This window comes from Strix aluco, chromosome 4 (assembly GCF_031877795.1).
Source record: "Strix aluco isolate bStrAlu1 chromosome 4, bStrAlu1.hap1, whole genome shotgun sequence".
NCBI lineage: Eukaryota > Metazoa > Chordata > Aves > Strigiformes > Strigidae > Strix > Strix aluco.
In genome coordinates, this window is record NC_133934.1 from 124394006 (window position 1) to 124414004 (window position 19999).

At 44.2% G+C, this 19999-nt stretch overlaps 1 protein-coding gene across 1 annotated transcript in view; it reads left to right on the forward strand.

Moving 5' to 3' along the window:
• The first annotated feature begins 6890 nt into the window (after nt 1–6890).
• MTHFD1 (methylenetetrahydrofolate dehydrogenase, cyclohydrolase and formyltetrahydrofolate synthetase 1) overlaps nt 6891–19999 on the forward strand; it is a 43311-nt gene continuing 30202 nt past the window's right edge. Inside the window, exons 1-7 of the mRNA XM_074820964.1 lie at nt 6891–7031; nt 14456–14540; nt 16876–16935; nt 17628–17681; nt 18044–18180; nt 18306–18406; nt 18746–18882. Coding sequence (XP_074677065.1) covers nt 6991–7031; nt 14456–14540; nt 16876–16935; nt 17628–17681; nt 18044–18180; nt 18306–18406; nt 18746–18882 — 615 coding nt within the window. The 5' untranslated portion in view covers nt 6891–6990. The remainder of the gene's footprint in view (nt 7032–14455; nt 14541–16875; nt 16936–17627; nt 17682–18043; nt 18181–18305; nt 18407–18745; nt 18883–19999) is intronic.

Below are 19999 nucleotides of genomic sequence, written 5' to 3' on the forward strand. Positions count from 1 at the left end.
TCTGCAGCTGGCCACCCTGAGCTGGGACAACCTTTTGTCTGATCTGGTACAGACAGTCTACAATCTAAAGGCAATTACATAGAAAAAAGGACACATAGTGGGATCAGGAATCATTGAAGGTACAACTTCTTAAGCCTGCTTCATATTACGAACTGTGTGCATACATTATCAAATGCTGCTCAGTGCTTCAAACTGGATATTAAGACATCGATAAAGATTGTATCACCCAAGTCTGAAGTGCAAAACTCCATTTGCTTGTTTTTCTCTCCAAATACCCCACTTGCTGGAATTATGGTCTGTGGAAAAGCTGGTTTCGTGTCAGCCTTGGACTTCCCTATCACAGACTTCACCTTCCCCCTGTCTCTGCAGGACACTGCAAGAGCAGGATTTGCTTCGTTGAGAGAGAACTCTGTGAAGGTTCTTGCAGAGATGACATTGAACCAGCCATGCAATCCTGCTCTGCCAGGGATGTCCTTGCTTGGGCTGGGAGAATTATCTAAGAGGCTGTGTAGATTGAACTGCAATGGAAAGATTGTCTTCTGGACATCCTCCTACCTGCAGTCCTGAAAACTCACCTTTCTCCCTGCCTACCTCTGCCTGTGTCAGTGTGTGAAACTCCCTATGCAGTTAGAAAGGTGGAACTGGTACAAGGAGTATTTCTACAGAAAATATTGGAAATGTATTTTCCATAGTCTTCTAGTGAAATTTAGCAGTTGGAATAAAAGGGGGAAAGTCATATTTAGCCACAAACCATTAACTAAAAATTATTAGCCAGAGAAAATTAGGAGGAGGTGGAAATGACAAGGTAGTTAATCACAGCTCCATTGCTTATGTTTGTATTTTGCTTTAGGCAATCAATTAATCCTCTTTGTCAGTTACCTTATCTGGACAATGTGGTAATACACTACTCACAAGCAGGCTGAGATAGTGAATTAGGCTGTTGTTGATTGAAGGGAGTCCCACAACATCCTATAGAAGTATTAGAAATGGTTATTATGTGACAGAGAGGACTACTTAGAAAATGGTTTCTTTGCTCTGAATTATCTCTTGACATCAAAGAGTCAGGACAGCCTAGGGCCCATATTTAGTTCAGACTGACTGAACTACAGGCCAGTTGCTCTCTGTGCCTGGCAAGATCATGGAGCGGATACTCCTGGAAACTATGCTATGGTACATGGACAATAAGGAGGTCACTGGTGGCAGCCAACGTAGCTTCACTGAGGGAGGTGATTGGTGACAGCCAACAAGGGTAAATTGTGCCTGACAAATTTGGTGGCCTTCTACAACAGGGTTACAGTGTTGCTGGATAAGGGAAGACCAACTGACATCATCTACCTGGACTTGTACAAAGCATCTGATACTGTCCACATGACATCGTTGTCTCTAAATTGGAGAGACATGGATTTGACAGATGGACCACTCAGTGGATAAGGTGGCTGGATGGTCACACTCAAAGAGTTGTGGTCAATGGCTCGATGTCCAAGTGGAGAGCAGAGACGAGTGACGTTCCTCAGGGGTCAGTGCTGGGACTGGTGCTGTTTAACACCTTTGTTGGCAACATGGACAGTGGGATTGAGGCACCCTCAGCAAGTTTGCTGACAACACCAAGCTGTGTAGTGTGGTCGACACACTGGAGGAAAGGGATGTGCCATCCAGAGGGACCTGGGCAGGCTGGAGAGGTGGAGGTATTAGTGGATGAAAAACTGACTATGAGTCAGCAATGTGCGCTTGCAGCCCAGAAAGCCAGCTGTATCCTGGGCTGCATCAAGAGAAATGTGGCCAGAAGGTCAAGAGAGGTGATTCTCCCCCTCCACCCTACTCTTGTGAGACCCCACCTGGAGTCCTGTGTTCACCTCTGGGGACACCAACATAAGGGCATGGACCCAAGCAGGTCCAGAGGAAGCCATGAGGATGATCAGAGGGTTGGAGCACCTCCCCTGTGAGGACAGGCTGAGAGAGTTGGGGTTGTTCAGCCTGGAGAAGAGAAGGCTCAGGAGAGACCTTATAGGGGCCTTCCAGTACTTAAAGGGGGCTACAGGAAAGATGGGGAGGGACTTTTTACAAGGGCATGTAGTGATAGGACAAGGGACAGTGACTTTAAACTGAGAGTAGATTTAGATTAGATGTAAGGAAGAAATTCTTTCCTGTGAGGGTGGTGGAACTGGAACAGGTTGCCCAGAGAAGTTGTGGCTGCCCCCTCCCTGGAAGGGTTCAAGGCCAGGTTGGACGGGGCTTTGAGCAACCTGGTCTAGAGGAAGGTGGTTGGGACTAGATGATCTTTAAGGTCCTTTCCAACCCAAATCATTCTGTGATTCTATGACATTTATCAAGCACTCTGGCACTGTTCTCACTGGAATCAAGTGTGACACAAAAATCTTCAAGCTGTTAACAAGACATGTTTCTTCCGCAGGATGCCTAAGAGGTCAATGAGAAGTGTTGGAAGATTTCTGTGTGAAGGTACGGTGGCGTATCTAAAGGAAGTTAGCTAAAAGAGCAACGAGAAAAGCAGCCAATGGAAAATGTACTCAAGTATGTACAAATTTGTGTCACTGGCATAGTAACACAAGTGGAAGTTCAGAGATAGTCTGAGCTGGTAGTTGCTGTCTTTAGAGTGACAGATAAACTACAGTCGATACAAAACCCCTGCATGGTAGAAGTGAATGGCAAGCTTGAGACAGGGGTCAGAAAAGCACTTCAGAGGCCTGTTTGTTACTGGCACTCTCTTGGACACACACAACTTTACCTCCCCGCCAGAAAAACCTACAATGAAAGTACCCTTCACTTGCTTTATAGAAAATCAGTTAATTGTAGTTAAAACTGCTCTTGGAAGTGATTTGATTAATCTGTCTGCCTTTGCACTGAAGTGGATGAGCACTCCAGGTCCCTGTTCTGCTAGTTCAGGCATCAGACCAGGAACCCTGAGGACAAGGCCAGAGAGCAAATAACCCAGGAGAGCTACTTTTGCCGTGACTGTCCAACAGCTGGCTGCATCACCAACTTGTTATTTCTGTGACATGTCTAAAATGGATGGGGCACATGAGACAGCTGAACAGATTAGGGGGTAACTACACTCAGGAAACACTTTATGATGGAACAAATGTTAGCTCATGTTATCTACTGTTACATCAACACAGCTTAGCTATAAGGGCTATTTCAAAGCATTGTACGCTGAAGTCAATCTCAAGCCTTACGTCAAAGTTCAGTCATCTTCTGATCAAAGGGAGAGTTGGCCAATAGCATGTATTTAAATGTGTCGCTGTTATCCAAATTCTCCATATCTCCATCATGGCAGTTAAGGTACATTCTAGAGTAACGTCATCCATTTAACCAATCCTGCTTTGTTCAGTGGGCCATCTCTAAGCAGGAAAGGTTCCCTGTAAGTGTTTGAAGAACCAAAGTCTAATACTGTTTTTCTGGTGTGCTTCTGCAAACAGGCTTTCTCAAAATCTCTTTTCTGACTGAGGTTTATGAAGCTAACCTAACTTTTCCATTCCTTCTCCTTTACTGAAGACAATGTCCTATCCTAACTGTCCCACTTAATAGGTGAGGCAAGACCTAACGTTCTTCCTTCATTTGATGATTCGGGGTCAGTTTCTCATAAGAAATCGCAGCTTCTGGGGCTCTGTGCCATCAGAGGCACAGCTGTCAGCTCATTAGTAACACTGCAAGTCTTTCTGGCATGCATTTTGCAGCCTTCATGGGTTTTTTTAAAGAGCAACCTCCATGACTTTTGACATGTTGGGTAAGAGGGGGTGGATGCAAAGGCAAACAATCAAACTGTGGGCCTTGCCAAATCAAACCCAGGGATGCTGGGCAGGGAGGTGAGTGAGGCAGAACAACTGTTCTGGGGCAACACTCAGAGCAGAGAGGTCTCTTACTCTGAGGCTTCAGCCTATCCTGAAGTAACTGTCTTTATCCTTCATCCTAAGAGCCATTAGGAAAAAAGTCTGCTTTGGTACACAATAGGCTATGCTCAGAGCTGTCCATTATCATGGCATTAGTTTTTCTCTCATTCTTTTTCATTAATATAGTCAAAAGAATTGTACTGAAAATGTAAAACATTGATTATTGCTGTCAACTTTGTAAACATTTTCACAATGTTTGTCTCCTTTGCCACTGTGTTTCTCTGAGATTTCCTATACGTGAATAGAAGCTTTAACTTTTTTACTGCATTTTGGGGCTGGATTTGACTCTGATATGAACTCAGCAGAAGGGTCTGTTCAGCCATTTCTCATCACATAATCCCTTTTCTGTTCCTTTCCCACCCCATTTCCACTATTTTGACCTCAGGATGACAATTAAAAATAAATGTTAAAGAACATGTTCTCACATAAAGGCACGACACACACAACTTCTAGGTAACAATCTCAGGTTTAGTACCTGACCGCCACATGAGGCAAGTTAGAAATACAAAAAAACTTCCTGCTACGGTAAAAGGTTAGCTAGTCTGATTGTCTGGCATAAGTATTTAAAATTCATGAGTCTCTCCCTTCCCAAAAATGGGAAGAATCTGGCTCAAAAATAATGAAAGTAATAGAAGTTGTTTGGAATTATTTTTATTTCCTTTCGTATTTTTTAGACTCTACAATAAATTCAGATCATTTTCAAAGTTTTATCTGTCATGATGAGACTTTTTTTTTTCAGGAGCTGGGGCATTATGAAAAGCAGCAAGTGACGTTAATGCTCACACATGCAAATCATGCAAGTTAGCAACTCTGGGTAGGAAACCACAGCTCCTGATGGCACTAGCTTCTTCTGCTCACTCGGCAAATAAGGTCATTGGAATATTTTTAAAGTAGGTGGCTTTCTTCTTTTTCTTTTCCTGCCTATTTACACTATCATCCCAAGTGTCAAATCTTTTTTGGTAAAAGCTGTTTCTGAGAGTTTATCCTGTCCTTAACTGAAGGAGTCTGTCTTTTGCATATTTTTTTTTAAACACAGTTTGGTTTTTTTCCCCAATAGTTCATTCAGGCCTCAGATAAAGGCAACAGAAGAAACAAACAAGGCACAGAATTTTAAGCAGCTAGAAAAATCCCTTCTCTCCGTTAATTGAATAATCTCAGTTTTGATTGTATAATACTGCAACAGCCTGTTGGAACATTCTAGGAAATACAAGGAATACATAATGAAAGAAGAAGAAAATCAGTTCTTTCTACCTTTTTTTAATTTAGCATATAAAAGCCCCAAAATGCAAATTTTTCCCTCTTTTCCAAGTCACTTTCAAAGAGAAATTTTGGACCTTTAATCCTACAATTACAACATGTTGTTAACTTAAAGTGGTTTACCACTCAAGGTAAGAAGTTCTCCTCTGAATAAAAAAGGAAGCAGAAAAGACATCACTTGTTAGGCTATGAAAGGAAATGCAAAGAAAAGCGTTATTCTCAGAGAACTTCTGAACTATGTATCATTTAGACTGCCCTCCTAGAGCACCGGAGAATTTCAAATCAACCCTAAGGCTTCTGAGCTTCTGAAACAAAAGGGCCCATATATTTCTGTCCTCACAGTTTTGCGTCCTAGGCAGAAGCTGTGAGGCCTATATGTCTCCCTTCTCAAAATCTGACAGTTCCCAAAATCCCTTTATGAAGTGATTACATTATGTAGTACATTATGGAGTAGCAGGATTGAATGCTTTCTTAGCAAACTCTTTGGAACAGGCACTTTTTTTTTCCAAACCTCTGCATTCTATGTAAAGCAAAAATCTATGTGAAAGCACTTCACACAGGCCTTTTAAGTCTCAAATTCTCAGCAGGAACACTGCTGTTGTAGCATCCAGCCCCTATTCTCCACAGCTGGATAATGTGCAGTGGTGTTACCCCATTTCTTTGATGTACTGCCACCACACGTGGCAGATACGGCTAGGTCCCAAAACAGTAAGAATACTGCTTTACCGCAGGCACAGGAACGTTCTACTACTCCCCAACAGCAACCTAACGCTGTGGGTTCACCCCATCATCAATTCCAATTTGCCAATTCCCTGTCCCTGACCTTTTCATCATGGGTTTATTGAATTGTGGGCCTGCTCTCTAACCACGTGCTAGATATTAGCAGGAAAAACTGACGAGTCCCTTAACTTCTCTGGGTCACGGCATTATCTTGCCTGAGCAAGTCTGCCTCAGTGACATTTAACTGCTTTTTCCATCTCCAACACTGGCTGGACCCTAATCACTTATTTGCCATATGTGTGAGAAAACTGCTGAAAGCTGGCTCTCTCTGCAAGGTCCTAAAATGTCTGCGTTGGCCTGCTGAGTAAGGCAAAGCCTTGGTTATGTAAAGAACAGTACACATGGAGGACTGCACGGATCTGAGCAGCTGCCTGACAGTACGCTGCACCTTCAGCAGTCCTAACTGCATTACCTACTTCACGTACATCCCTTGTAGGCGACCGTTAGGAACCTGTTTCTCACTCTTGGCAACTCCTATGAACTTCAGGCCACAATCCCGCCCTTTTCTTCATTGCCCTCTACTATACTGGCTAGCCAGTGGTTTGATGACGTTATGTTGGACAAATCCTGAAGAGTAAGAATAACTCCTAGTGTAACCTCTGAGGAATACCACAGTACTACCCCAGGACATGAAACACAGGGATTATTCTCATACCGGTTTGTGATTTTCTTAAAGATACGGCAGAGCAGGGCGGCAGGGAAGGCCGTGCCCGGCAGCGCCGCCTCAGAGGCGTTTCGGCGGCCATTTCGCCGCGCCGCTTAGTCCCGCTCCCCTCAGCGCCGGGCGGGCTCCGGGCACCTCAGGGAGGCGGGAGGGGCGGGGGAGGAGACACGGCCCCGCCGCCACCGTGGGGGGAGCCCATGGTTGCCCCTCGCTGTCCCTCTCCTCCCTCCTCCGGGGCGGGGGCAGCGCTTGCGCGGTGGGGCCGGCGGCCGCCGAAAGTTTGGGGACACGTGGGTGACGGAGTAGGGCAGCGGCGGGGGCAGCCCATCCCGCAGACGCTCCGGGAGCCCCGTGGAGCTCGGCTGCTGCCTTCCCGCCCTCACCATGGCCCCCGCCGAGGTCCTCAGCGGCAAGATAGTCTCCGCGTACGTACCCCCGCGCCGCCCGCCCTTCCCGCCATGCGCCCGGCGCTGCGCAGCGCCGCGGTTCCCTCGGGCGGGGACAGGCTGTGGGGCGCCGCGGGGATCTGCGCCCCTTCGGGGTGACCGCGGTCGGGTGGCGGGCTGGGGGGTGCCTCGGGGGACCCAGCCTTGCTGGCCAGGGGAGTGGGGCTGGGGTGCTCTTTGCTTTGACTCTGCCGGGGCGAAGCAGGTTTGAAGGCACCCTAAAGCTTTTTCACTAGCTCGCTTCTTCCTGGCTGGAAACGGTGGGAGTTATTAAATGAAAACCGTATTAAAGACCTTCAGAAGAGCCTAAAGTGCTGTCACAGCTGCATTGCCCCCAGTCTGTCTGGTTCTCGGTGTCCGCGACCAGCATCAGCCCTGCGGAGTGGCTTGGGATCACTCAGCATCTTTGCGCTGAGATCAGTGCCCAGGCGGCTGTGAAATGGCACGAGGTTTTGTGTATTTGTGCAGTGCTTTTGGGATGCTTTATGAGCAGGAGTTGGGAACCTGTGCTTTAGATATGGTCTTGGTGTTCATACAGTACAGGCACTGGTCACTGCTTTCTATAGAAATATCAATTAATCCATGTATTGGATAATGTCAAGATGAATGTTCACAGGTGTCCAGCTATTTGAAAGATTGTCTGACCTGAAAGGAAAAGTCTTCCTTCTGCTTTTCAGCTTTTACTCAGCTGCCAAGCCCTGACTATAGGTGACCCTGCGTAGTGTCTTTTAGTTTACCTATTTTTTCCTACTGCTACTGTACATACACATCCCATATGAAAGCTGAATAAATTTCACTAACCCTAGGAAAATGCAGTGGTTAGCAAAGAGTAACACTGTGTTGTGATACTCTGTGCAAATGGGGTTTGGTTAGGTAGGTTAGTTCAGTACCTCTTCTCTGGCTGTCCAGAGAATTTGGACAGAAAGTGTAAGTTTGAAATGGTCTAAAGTCATCTCTGAAAAGTTGTTAGACCCAATGTTAGGTATTACTGCATACAACACATCTACATCCAACTGACAGTGGAGCATTTCTGAAAAGTAGGCCTAATGTGTCTTGAATCTCAATAGAAGGCTGCTTGCATATTTTTTAGTATGTAATTTTTGGGCCAGTACCACTTGGGTATTGCAGCCTCTCAGTCCTGTGGGCTTCCTTAGACCTTATGCTTTTGGCAGTCTCGAAGCCAGCGACTCTGCGTGCTCTGTGTGTGGTGCTGGTGGTACTTAGTCATCTGCCTACCGCAGCTTTCCTTTTTCTGGCATGAAAAGTGCGCCTAAGGTGTAGTACATCCTTTCAAACTATACGTTTATTGCAATTTTAGAGTGACTAGAAATCTGGAAAGAGACTAGCTTGAATGTGTTGGATATGCTTTGGAGGAATTCTGAGCATTCAGCTTAAAACTTCTAGCTTCCTTTGCAGTGCATATTCTGTTACTTTCTTTTAATTTATAGATAAGGTGGTGGCACTTTTTTATTTCTGTTTGTTTTCTGTATTACATCAGCAGCTGTTTTCAGAGATGAGGAACTCTGTGATGTTGTGCAAATACCTGCGAAGAGGCATAAGCTTTTAATAGACACATACGGGAGAAAAGATTGCTTAGCATCCACCACATCTCTAAGGTGTTTGGCTGAAGCCTATCTTCCAAAGGCATCAAATCTTGACATAAAGACAACACAAAATGGAAAAATAATTGCAGCTGTATAGCTGTCCTACTTCAGTTCGTTTATTTCTGCTGTGTTTACGTCCAGTATAGCAAAACCAGCATGTGCTCTACAGGAGTGGGCCTTGTGTAGTTCTGCTTTTTCCTAGTGGAGTACTTGAAGGAGGCATGAAGAAATGGACTATCCGCCCTGCAGATACCTGTCCCTTTCTTCCAGATCCTCTAGAGAAGTGCTGGTCCAGAGGATTCTCCTTGTCCCAAGTCCACCCCCAGGCCAAGAGTCTCGCAGCAGAAGCAGTGATAGGCATTGTGGCTTTTCTAGGAATTTTCAACTGAATTGCCTGTTGTAGAAAAGGAGTGTTTCTGACTTGACTCAACTGCAGAGTCTTTTCAGTTACTGTCTTTTAGGGGGTGTTTTTTGTCACTTTATCCTTTAACCAAGAAAAGTGTTTGTTTGGAAGTCAGTCAAATATTAACAGATGAGGTGAATCAATCAAGTAGTGTTACAGCTACATAATCTTGAGGTTTTGTGTGTTTTAAATCAAAACTTGTAAGTGTTGTAAACTTTCTTCTCCTGCCACTAAGCACCCCTTCCCCAAAGGGAGGTGAAAAAAATACTTGATTCTGTCATGTCAGTTATTTAAACAAAAATCAGGTAGATCATGGCATTCTTATTTTTGTGAAAGATGCAAAGAGAATAAATACTTTGAGAGAGAGCTTCCTTGTCTCATGAGAAGATAAAGCTAATTCACACCTAGTAAGTGAACCCTGTGGTCCAGTACGACTCAGTGCCACTGAGCAGCCCTAAATACGAACAAGAACCCCTTGTGTTAGGTGCTCTACAGACACAGAATTAAAAAAATGGGACCCTGCTCCAAAGAGATTACAAGCTAGGAGAAAACATTGTCCGATGGACAGCAGGGCCACAGTGCTGTCATCTGTGCACATCACTACCAGGTGACATGGAAAGGGGGAGTGCTAAGGGAAAGAACGTGTAGGGGACTGCCATGTCCCCTTCATGGAACGAAGGAAATCTTGGTATCCCTCTTTGTGAAGAGTGTAGATTGTAGATATGGCCTAGACTATTGTCTGAAGTGCTTGCAGCCCCACAAACGTGATTTGAATCTTTATGTATTTCTATTATGTTGTCCTGTGATTAAATCACCTGATGTTTGGGTGTTGTATGTGGTAGCCGGTTTGGGATGCACACCTGATTGCTGTGATTGACATTGCAGCATGGGAAGCTGGTTCATGGTTGTGACTCACGTTTGGGGCAGACTCTTCTAAGTTTTAAAGATTCAGCTTTATGTGAAACAAACTATATTGCTCTGTTGCAGCCAGCCACATTTGAGGAGTTCCTCAAATGCTGCCTATCCCATCCCCTATGGATGATTGCTTCTTCAGCTCAGCTGTTTTCTGGCCCTCATTGGACATAATGAAAAAGCTTGTAAAAATCCAAAAACATCTTCATGTATTTATCTGGCCTGAAGAGTGCTCGGACAAGTACTTGATCTGACACAACCAAAAGAGTGGTTAAAAACTGTAGGAGTGTGAAGTGGTAGAAAGAAGCAGGTAGTTCCCCTGTGAGATAATGACAGTGTGCCAGGATCATGCAGTGGTACGACAGGAGACTTGTGAACAGATTCCAGCTCTGTTCTCTAAAACAGCATCTTCCCTCAACAGGAGCCATCAGTTGAATTACCAGCAGTGTTCAGATAGACTTTCCTAAGGCAGTTCCCATTCCAGTGCCACTCCACTGGGACAGCCAACCTGTGACTTCCCTCCAGGAGAGATTCCTTTCTGTCTCCTCTTTGGGGTGCCGGTAGGGTGTTCTGTGGAGTGCTTGCTTGCAGCCTCTTCACAGTATTTGAAGATAAAGCTGTTGTCCTGCTAACTAGGATGTGGTGCCATGGAGGTTTGCAGTGTCCAGTTTTGTTTCTTTTCTTCTTGTGGAAGCAACAGAAAGTGAGCAGTGGCAGTGCTGCAGGTTCCATGGGGGAATGGCTAGAGGGACAACAGCCCTGACCAAGACAGTGCAGGACCTGGGGAGGACCATGAGCCTTATACAGCTGTTTCTGGAGGGCTGCAGCAAGAGCACTTCTGATGCATGTTTCTGAAACTTTTGGAAAGTCTGTGATCCAGGCAGTGAGGCCAAACCTTCCTCTTCGGGGGCAGGCCTCTTCTTGAGCATCATTGTCTCTAAAGGAGGTATTTGCCAGGTGATATGTTTGGCAGTATTCATGTAGACCCAGGGCCCTATTACCCAGAGAAGAGACAGAAACACAGCCTGGGGTCATCTCCAGTGTGGTGATGTGTATGCTCGCACCACAGCCACCTGAGCCATTGCATGTACGTAATCCTGTGGGTGGGATTATGGTGGGGTCTGCCTGAGGAGGCACTAGCTGTGCATCTCTCTCCATTTACAGCAGAGCTGGAGGAGTGTGATTTTGTCCTTTACTGTTCTGGGAAATTCAGTTAATAAATTTAAATTCTGCTCACTGTTGCAGTCTAGAGAAAGAAAGGCTAACAAGTTTTTTTAATCTTTAGAGCTGGCTTTTGCACTGTGTGCTTAGAGCTGTGTGCTGTCCTTAACCTGTGTGGACCCTGGACCCTTGTTTGCAGTGGGAGTTTGTTTGTGGACGAGTGTGTAGGCACAGGAGGGGTCTCAGCGTCAGAGGGAAGGTTTTTGGAGGAACAGCCATGTACAATTGAAAATTTATGTTTGAAGACTTAAAAGTGTTTTCATACAGCTAATAAAAATATTGTTAATTTATCAATATGAACTTTTATCTTTGTGAAGACCTGAGGTCCCTAATAGAATTTTGTAAACTGTATCACTAAATAGCTACTAGCTTCAAAGTTTATTTTGTATCTGTATGTCTGCAGAGTTAAAACAAGGATTTTTTTTCCTTAATTTTCTCACAAACCTTTGGACCTGTGACCTTTGTGGTAAGTAGGAAGCGGTGGTACTTAACACTAGGTGGCTGTCTAACAATCATTTCTTGATTCAAGGCTTCTAAAGCAAATTAGCGCTGGCAGCACCACTTCGTGGGTTTGTGCGTGTCACCTTCTGTAGCTGAAGGGGAAGTGAGCTAGTGCCTAATTACAGAAAATGACGGCAATATAATATGTGAACAGACATGGCTGCTGGAGGTGAAAGCACATCACAGACCTGCCTCACAGAGGACAGAGAAAAACTAGACCCTTGGATGGGTTTGTTTCTTCTCCACTGAGAAGACTGGATTAAAAGTAAAACCCAGACCTGAGATCCTTCCCAGTTGACTGTCCCTTATGAGGGCTTTACTGCATCATAAGTTATGATATGTTTGTTTGCATTTCTTTTTGCTTGCACGCTACTAACCAGTGCAGTGCTTTCCTTACTGGACCAATGGAGGCTGTTCTTAGAAACAGCTCCCTCAAAGAGCTGGCCTGCAGCACCTTCTCAGATGCCACACACAGTGGCTTTCTGATGCTTCTTGAGATCGTTGTGTCATTGTTACAGTTGGCTTGTGAGCTCAGGCCCTGTTGTGTCTGCAGCTGTAGATTTGGTGCCTTCTCTGGGGCTTACAGCTGGAGCGTAAGGAGAGGCAGTTGGTGATTTTGCCACCCAGCAGATGAACTTCTGTTACTTCAGCATGAAGAATTGCTAGGACAAGGCTGATGAGTTCAGAAAACAGTGTCATAGCAAACAAGTCTTTGTGTCAAGTCTTTTGCAGAGGTGATAGCTAATGGAAGCCTAGGAACTATTTCTCAACTAAAATTGAAACCAACCTCTTTTACTGAAGATTGTTAAGAGACTTTGAACAGCTTAGCCAGATGCAAACACCTATAAATACTCTGAACCCACTCCTCAGGTGCAGTGGATCTCTGACCATGTGATTTGGGATGGAGCAGGAGAGATGCATGATTTGGGGCAGAGCAGGAGGCTGTGTGATTCCCTCAGGATGAGACTTGGAACAGCCTGAGGGCTGCTTCTGGCTGGGCCAACTGCAACCGTCCTCTGGGATCAGTGCTGCTGTGTTGCAGCAGAGTCCTGTGCTGCTCCCATTTCCCTTTCTCCTTGCCGCTGACATTTCTGATTTGGAGCTCATCGTTGCAGGGTAGAGTTGGCTTCGCTGACTATCTGTCATCCTGGAATTTCCCTATATGGCAGAAATTGCAGCCTCCCAGCTGGCATCACCTACTTACTCTGTCCCCATACCCTTGCTGTTCGCATTTTTAATGAACTGGCACCAACAGCACCTTCTCCAGTCTGGGAAGTCTGGTTCTGCTTCGGAAGTAGCAGACCTTGTGATACTGATTTGAGGGTAGATGAGCACAAGGAGACCATCTGTGTTTGAAATGGTAGGGTGTTTGGAGCAGGGCAGACTTGCTAAAGCGTGATGGTAGCATCTTCTCATCTCTTTGAGAACAGTGGGTGGGACACGGGCTGGAGATCACGTGGAGGACAACAGACCTGTGAAGCCTCTGGTGTCCTGTGAGGTTTGCTTACCTGGCCTTTGCCTCTGAGTATCTCCTGCATTTGCAGTGAAGCGCCACAGCCTCCTTCCAGCACTGTGAGACCATCAGATGGGCACAGCTGGTCAGTTCTCTCTGAATCCTGGCTACCTTTGGTGAGGAGACAGAGCAGTGGTGCTGGGGCTGCACCCAGGCTTTTGGCAGAATTTCAAATTAGAAAGAGCAGGCTGAGCCTGGCACCAGGACCTCTTCACCACCACCTTCCCTGATGAAGGATCATGCACATGGGGCCGGGCAGCAGTTGAGAAATTAGAAAACTACAAGGCTGGGGAGAGTGGTGACAGTGGCTTTTGAGCTGTCTGCGGCTAATTTATCAGTGATGGGTACTTGTTATCTCTAAAACACTGCATAGTAAATTTGGTGTGAGTTGACATCTGAGCTAGATTAACTAATCAGTGAATCCTCTCGTGTTTCCATTTCAAAGTTTTGTTTTAGCAATTGTATCCTTAAACTTGTCTTCACTGAAGAGTTGACCTGAGCTGTGTACCAGGCTAATTTTCCTCACTGCTTCACGTCTGTCCACCTCCCATTCTCCTTCCTGCTCCCATGGAAAAGTCTTTGCCTTGTTTGGAAGCTCTCACACAGGGGGCATTTTCTTGCATGCGTGTTGGCAAGCACAGAAAGCAGACTGGAGGCAGGAAGGTGAGTGTAGGACTGCAGCCTCCCCAGCCATGGGTTAGGCCAAGCAGACAGAAAATAGAAAAGCTCAGTATTGACCGGCTGTAGAAGAGGTGTATCTTTGGGTACCTCCTGTTTGTTTACCTATTTTCCAGAATTTTGCCATTGTAGATTCGTCATCCTTTACCAGGACAACATGTGTGACAGTGTTGACTGGTGCCTGTGAAAGCAGGTAGTTTTGGCACAGCATATGTGGAAAGAGGATTTGCTTTTGAGTAGGGAGTTTGAAATCCCAGAAATTTCCATGCCAAATTTTGTGCCTTTTTAACCTTTGTATCCTATGAGACCATGAGGAGGAAGGTGAAGAAGCATAATGTGGACTTTTTAAAAAAAAAAAAAAAAAAGAGTTTGAATGAAACTTCCAAAATGACTTAGTGATTTATGGACATTAATCTTCTTTGGAGATTGCTGCGACCTGTGTACTCATGGTATAAGTACGTGTTTGCCAGTCTGCCCATCTGTCATCTTTTCAACTCCTGACTTAGCACTTTATGAGAATTCAGCCCCTTGGTTAACTTCTACCTTGGTTGTTTTTTTTTTTCCTCTTCAGACAAGTGAGAGAGAGACTAAAGAAGCAAGTTGTTGAGATGAAAGAGAAATTTCCAGGCTTCAGACCAGGACTCGCAATTTTGCAGGTATTGTTTTCTTTAATGACAACTACAGAAAATCTGTGTTGCTTTGCAATGGTAAGTGCACAGCTGATGAGCTTCAAAGCTGACTTGCAAATGGTAACATTTTGTAAGAAACAGAAAGAGCACAGTTCCCTGTGAGATGGTAACAATTCTGTGATGTCTTTTCCCCAAGTACTGGGGCCCAGAAATGTTTTGGGGTTTTGGGGTTGGGGTTTTTTTCTTTCATCAGACCCTTGCAGTTCTCCGTTTGAGCCTTATGTTTGTGAAATGGTGAAAATAGGGTTCTTGCCTATTACGAGGAAGCAGTGCTTGTAGACTCTACTCCAAGTCTTTGTATTTGTGTGAGCCCCAAAGACTGGCAACTTTTAGAGGTGTGCTTGTACCAGAAATCTTTGAAATGGGTGTTTATTAAGGGATTTAGTCTGCTGTCATGTCAGAACATGGAGAGACAAGGGGCAGGGGAAAAACAACCAAAACCACCTTTGGCCAAGACGACTTTGAGTGCAGGGGATGGAACAAAATCCCATTACTGAATTTGATGTCTGTCAGAAGTGTAAGTGCTACAGTCTACACAGAAACTTTTGCGAAGGAAAAAAACACTCATAAGCATAGGGGTTTGGCATGTGTTTGGCAGAATTCAGGTGATTTTTTTTTTTTTTTTTTTTTTTTTCCTTGTAGCTATAAAAAAATGGAAACTTTGTGCTTAGGTCAGAAGGTGACTAACAGTAGCGTGTCATGACAGGAAGGAACTGGGTGGCCACAAGGGATCAATGGACAGAACATGGCTGCTTAGAGAAGTGGCTTCTGTTCTTATTCTGTGTTTTGGGCTCCTGAAGAGCTCTTGGTGCCTGTCTCTTGATTCCAGTGCTAAGACCACTATAGTATGCAAAGACCACGCTCCTCTTCAATGCTAGGAGTAAATTTGTTTGTGGGTTCTTTTTTTTTTTTTTTTTCTGGTTTTCTTTTCCATTAGGTTTAAAAAGATCATCTTTACAGAAGACTTGTCTTCAGGTGTTTAGAAGGAAGGAGGAAGGTCTTTTATTTAAAATTTTGTAAGGGATGCTTTGATGGAAGTTGCAGAACTGTTGACCTTGTAAACAGTCTTCAAAAACTGCTGTCTTGTAGTGTTAGTGGAGTTTTTTCTTCGCTGGCCTGTGTTCTCTTCAATCCTTGGTTGTCTGAGTCCTTTACAAGCTGTTTGCTCTTTGGTGCTCTGACACTTTTGTAAGGCAGCAAACAGTCTGGGCTTAGAGTTCATCTCTTAGTACTGATATTCTCAGCTGTCTGTTTTTCAGTTAAATCAGGACAATTAGCTACAATAACTCCACACAATATGTGCTTTTTTCTTGGGAGGTATCTGATGTCCTCTGAGCTCAAAGAATAAGTTAATCTTTATTTTTTGTCCTGTAGTCAGGAACGTCCTCTTTTGCACAATATATGTGGTCTGTCTGCTGATATCTGATGCCTGCTCTCTTTCTTCTTTTCTGCTGTGTATGAGGCATACCTTTTCTTAAACCTAGCAGACTTTAAAGGGGACGCAGCCCCTTTGTCTAACCCTAGAGAAGAAGAACTAATATATGCTGGTTGACCAGGTAATGCACTCACCCCTGCAGTTTGTAATCTGTGTGAGAACCAGGGATAGCTCCCTAGGAACAGGGTTTCAAGAGTTTGCTTGTCAGCTTTTCATTATTTGTCCCTTATTTTCCTATGGTTACAAGGAGTATTACCTTTACCAAAACATACTGGATGTTGCAAGCAATCTTCTGAAATGCAGTTGTACTGTGATCACCTAATACTGCCAGAAACTACAGGCATTTGTTCCACTTGCTGCTTTCTCTTTGTGCATCCCTTTGTTCTTGTTTTGTTGGTTTTTCTTTGGCAGGAAAATTCTCAAGGTATGAAACAGCAGTGGAAGAAATCTCTCCATCAAGATGCATGTATGTGCATAAAATTAAGAATCCTGGGTATCAAAGAGGCCCAACTTTCCCGAAAGCCTTAATCAGATAATTGGATGTTATCAGCACCTGCTGATCATGTTAATTAGCTAGAGATTTAACTTTCTCAGATCAGATGGCAGGCAGTATCTTCTGCTTTGGAGAGCACTGCGTTTCTAAGGTTTTTCAACAGGTGTAAATAGTGTTTATGCAGGAGATCAGGCAACTTGCCTTTAGCTCCAGCTACTTATAGCCTCTATCAGTGTGTTTAACAGTTATTCAAGAGTACCTCTGTCTCCTTGGTGTAGCTCAAAGGAAGCCAAGAAAGCTAAGGGTTAAGCCCATCTCAGCCTCTGACTGGGTCTCTACTCTGCAGTGTGACTCAACTGTTTTTTCAACCTTAGGTTGGAAATCGGGATGACTCGAACCTCTACATTAATATGAAGCTGAAGGCTGCTGCTGAGGTAATGCCCAAACTCTTAGTATTTCTTTTTATCTTCCTACATTAGGTCAAATCTGAATATGAAAAAACAGGTGCAAGTTTTGTCTAAGCTTTGCTTGTATTGGAGAAACCGATGTTGGTCTGAATTCCTTGTTATCAGGAAGTATTAACCTGACACTTAGCCAAGTGGGGTACTCTGGTAACAACAGTGTGGGTTGGTGCCACTTTTTGTGTGATCATCTCCTAGATTACGCTGTCTGAAGTGCTGATGCTCTGTCTTTCCTGAACTGTGGCCATGCACTTACCCTCCCTGAATGTCTTGTACCTGCAGTTGCCTTGCATCTGTCACCAAGTGGTACATGACATGCTACAGCAGAGCTGGGAACCTAGATGGGTCCCTGTTTCCCTGGGTGGTACCTGGCATCTTTTCTGCTAGCATTTCAAGGCAGCATGCTGTCAAGCCCAGATGATGATGTTCACGTCAAAAGGTGAATAGGACAGTTGAAATACGGACCAATCTAAGTAGGCAAAGCACTAATCTTCTCTTTCATTGATGGTATTTCCAGATAATAGGACTGTAGCCACAGGAGCAGTAGATAGACCTGGGAAATGTGACAGAATGCAGCTGTGGCTGGGCTGGTCTGAGAGAATAGCCAGATCAATCTCTGATGTCTGTTCAGAAATCAGATAATTTGTTGGTATTCTCATTTGCAGATTGGGATCAGTGCCAATCACATAAAACTGCCAAACACAGCAACAGAAGCTGAAGTAAGTAACACAGCCAATAATGAAAAATACATAATTTTGGTTTTGAGCTCGAGATAAGCTTATGTTTTCCTCTCATTTTATAAAAAAAGACTGCTTGCCCATAGATATTAACTGATGATAAAAGACATGGAACCTGCTGAGATTTTTTTATTTTCAAAAGAAAACTAAAACATTGCAATGTAAAATTTAGAGACTTTGACAGGTATTTTTCTAAAAATAAAAAATGTGAGTCATTTATATTCTTGGGTGGAAAAACTAAACGTACTGTGTGTGTCTGTTACTCCAGATAGGACTGTACTTTTTCCTTTGCATCAGTCATATTTCAGTTTATCGGCCATTAGGTTTTTGGTCTTTACTTGTAGGTCCTCAAGTGCATTGCCTCTTTGAATGGAGACCCTGCTGTTCATGGCTTTATAGTGCAGCTGCCACTTGACACTGATAAACCCATCAATACAGAAAAAATAACCAATGCTGTTGCACCTGAGAAGGATGTAGATGGGTAAACTTACTTCACCCCTGGAGAGCATGACAGCTACTCCAGAAAGAAACTTTTTTTTTTTTTTCTTTTGAATGGTGACCATGAGGCTGGGAGTCTTACTTGGCCTTTGTTCTTTCAAAATGCAGCTTAAGTAGCATCAACGCTGGGAAACTCTCTAGAGGGGACCTTGGAGACTGCTTTATTCCCTGTACACCAAAAGGATGCATGGAACTTATCAGGCAGACAGGTAAGGAGGTTTTCATCCATTTTTCATGAGTGCAATAGTCTTCAATAAGAGGAGAAATTACACACCTTGCAAGGCTATGCTTTGCATTGAAACTTTTGCTGAGGTGCCACACTTCATCTCTGCCTTTCCAGAGAGGAAAATAACTAGTTTTAAAGTGGTCCTTCCTTCCTCCCTCTCAACTCCAATTCCCTATCACACACAACCCAGAAAGAAGAACAGTATCCTGAAGTACCAGTGCCAGACTTAAACTGACCAAAAGACTCCAGAGCCGTTTGAGTTAATTCGTACTAGAATGCGCAATGACCTATTTTTACTTTCTTCTGACTTTCTGTGGTGCAGGCATCCAGGTTGCAGGGAAGAGAGCTGTAGTGGTTGGTCGCAGTAAGATCGTTGGTGCTCCCATGCACGACCTGCTGCTCTGGAATCATGCAACGGTAACCACTTGTCATTCAAAGACCTCAACGCTGGCTGAGGAGGTAAGGACAGAGTAGATGCATGAGGCTGTAGTTACCTGCTGCAAGCCAGTGCTGTCTGCTGCACATTGCTACTCGGTGTATTGCTACTCTGTCATTGGGTCTGGGTTGTCTTTCATCTGAAACATTTTCCCAGTCCTGTTCGTTGCATGGTTGTGTAAATACTTCCACTAGAATAGGATGCTGATTATGTTTGGCCTTAATTAGAGGGTTGTAATTATAACAATAAAATTATTATTCTTATTTTCTTTGGGCAAGTGCTGAGAATTTAATCATCCCTTCCTAATCTCCATGTAGTGACCTGCAAGACAGCATATGTTTTAATTTTTTTCCAAAAAGGCCAGGTGGTCTTTTGCTTTAATGGCTGGGAAATGCTAGACCAAGTGGTTTCTCTAGGGTTGTTTTTTTTTTCCCAGTCTATTTTCTATGACTGGGAGTTGGTACCATTTTCCTCTTAGGCCGGGAGAGTGACAGAAATAGTGTGTTTCTGTGCTGCCACCTACTAGGATTTCGTTGAGCAATCAACACTTCCAGGCTCTGTAGGCAAGCATTAAAGCTGAAAAGGGGGTAGGTGTATTTGAATATAACTGGCAAAGAAGATCAGAAACGCTGCAATGCTTCATGCCATTAAGTTGCTGTTCTATAAGACTGTCATTAGGTTAATTAACAATTGAAGTGCTAATTCTTAATGAAAACTTAAAAATTAAGTTCATCTCCCTTGAAGATTAGAAGAAAAAATTCCAAGGGATAGCAGCTTCCTAAGCAAACCTGAATGAAGCAGTGCAAGAGCTGATGACAAGCTTTAGTCAGAGTCTCTAGCACCAGCTTTGTGACCAGACCTGTCAAATTCACCGAGTACTGTCTGAAAGAATATCAGTGCTGAATTACAGTCAGCTTTCCCTGGAGTTGCATGTTACACAGTCCTGGACATAAAAACCACGAGACAGTGCTGCCACAAGCGAAGTGCCGCTTAGAGTTCTGTGCAGGGGTTGTTCTTGGCTGGTGTCTGATGAGTGCTGGGTATATTTCTAGCATTGAAAAGAGCAGCTGAATATGCAGGGATATTTGAAGGGAGGAAGATAAGAATATGCAGAAGGCTTTATTTTTATCTAAAAGTAGT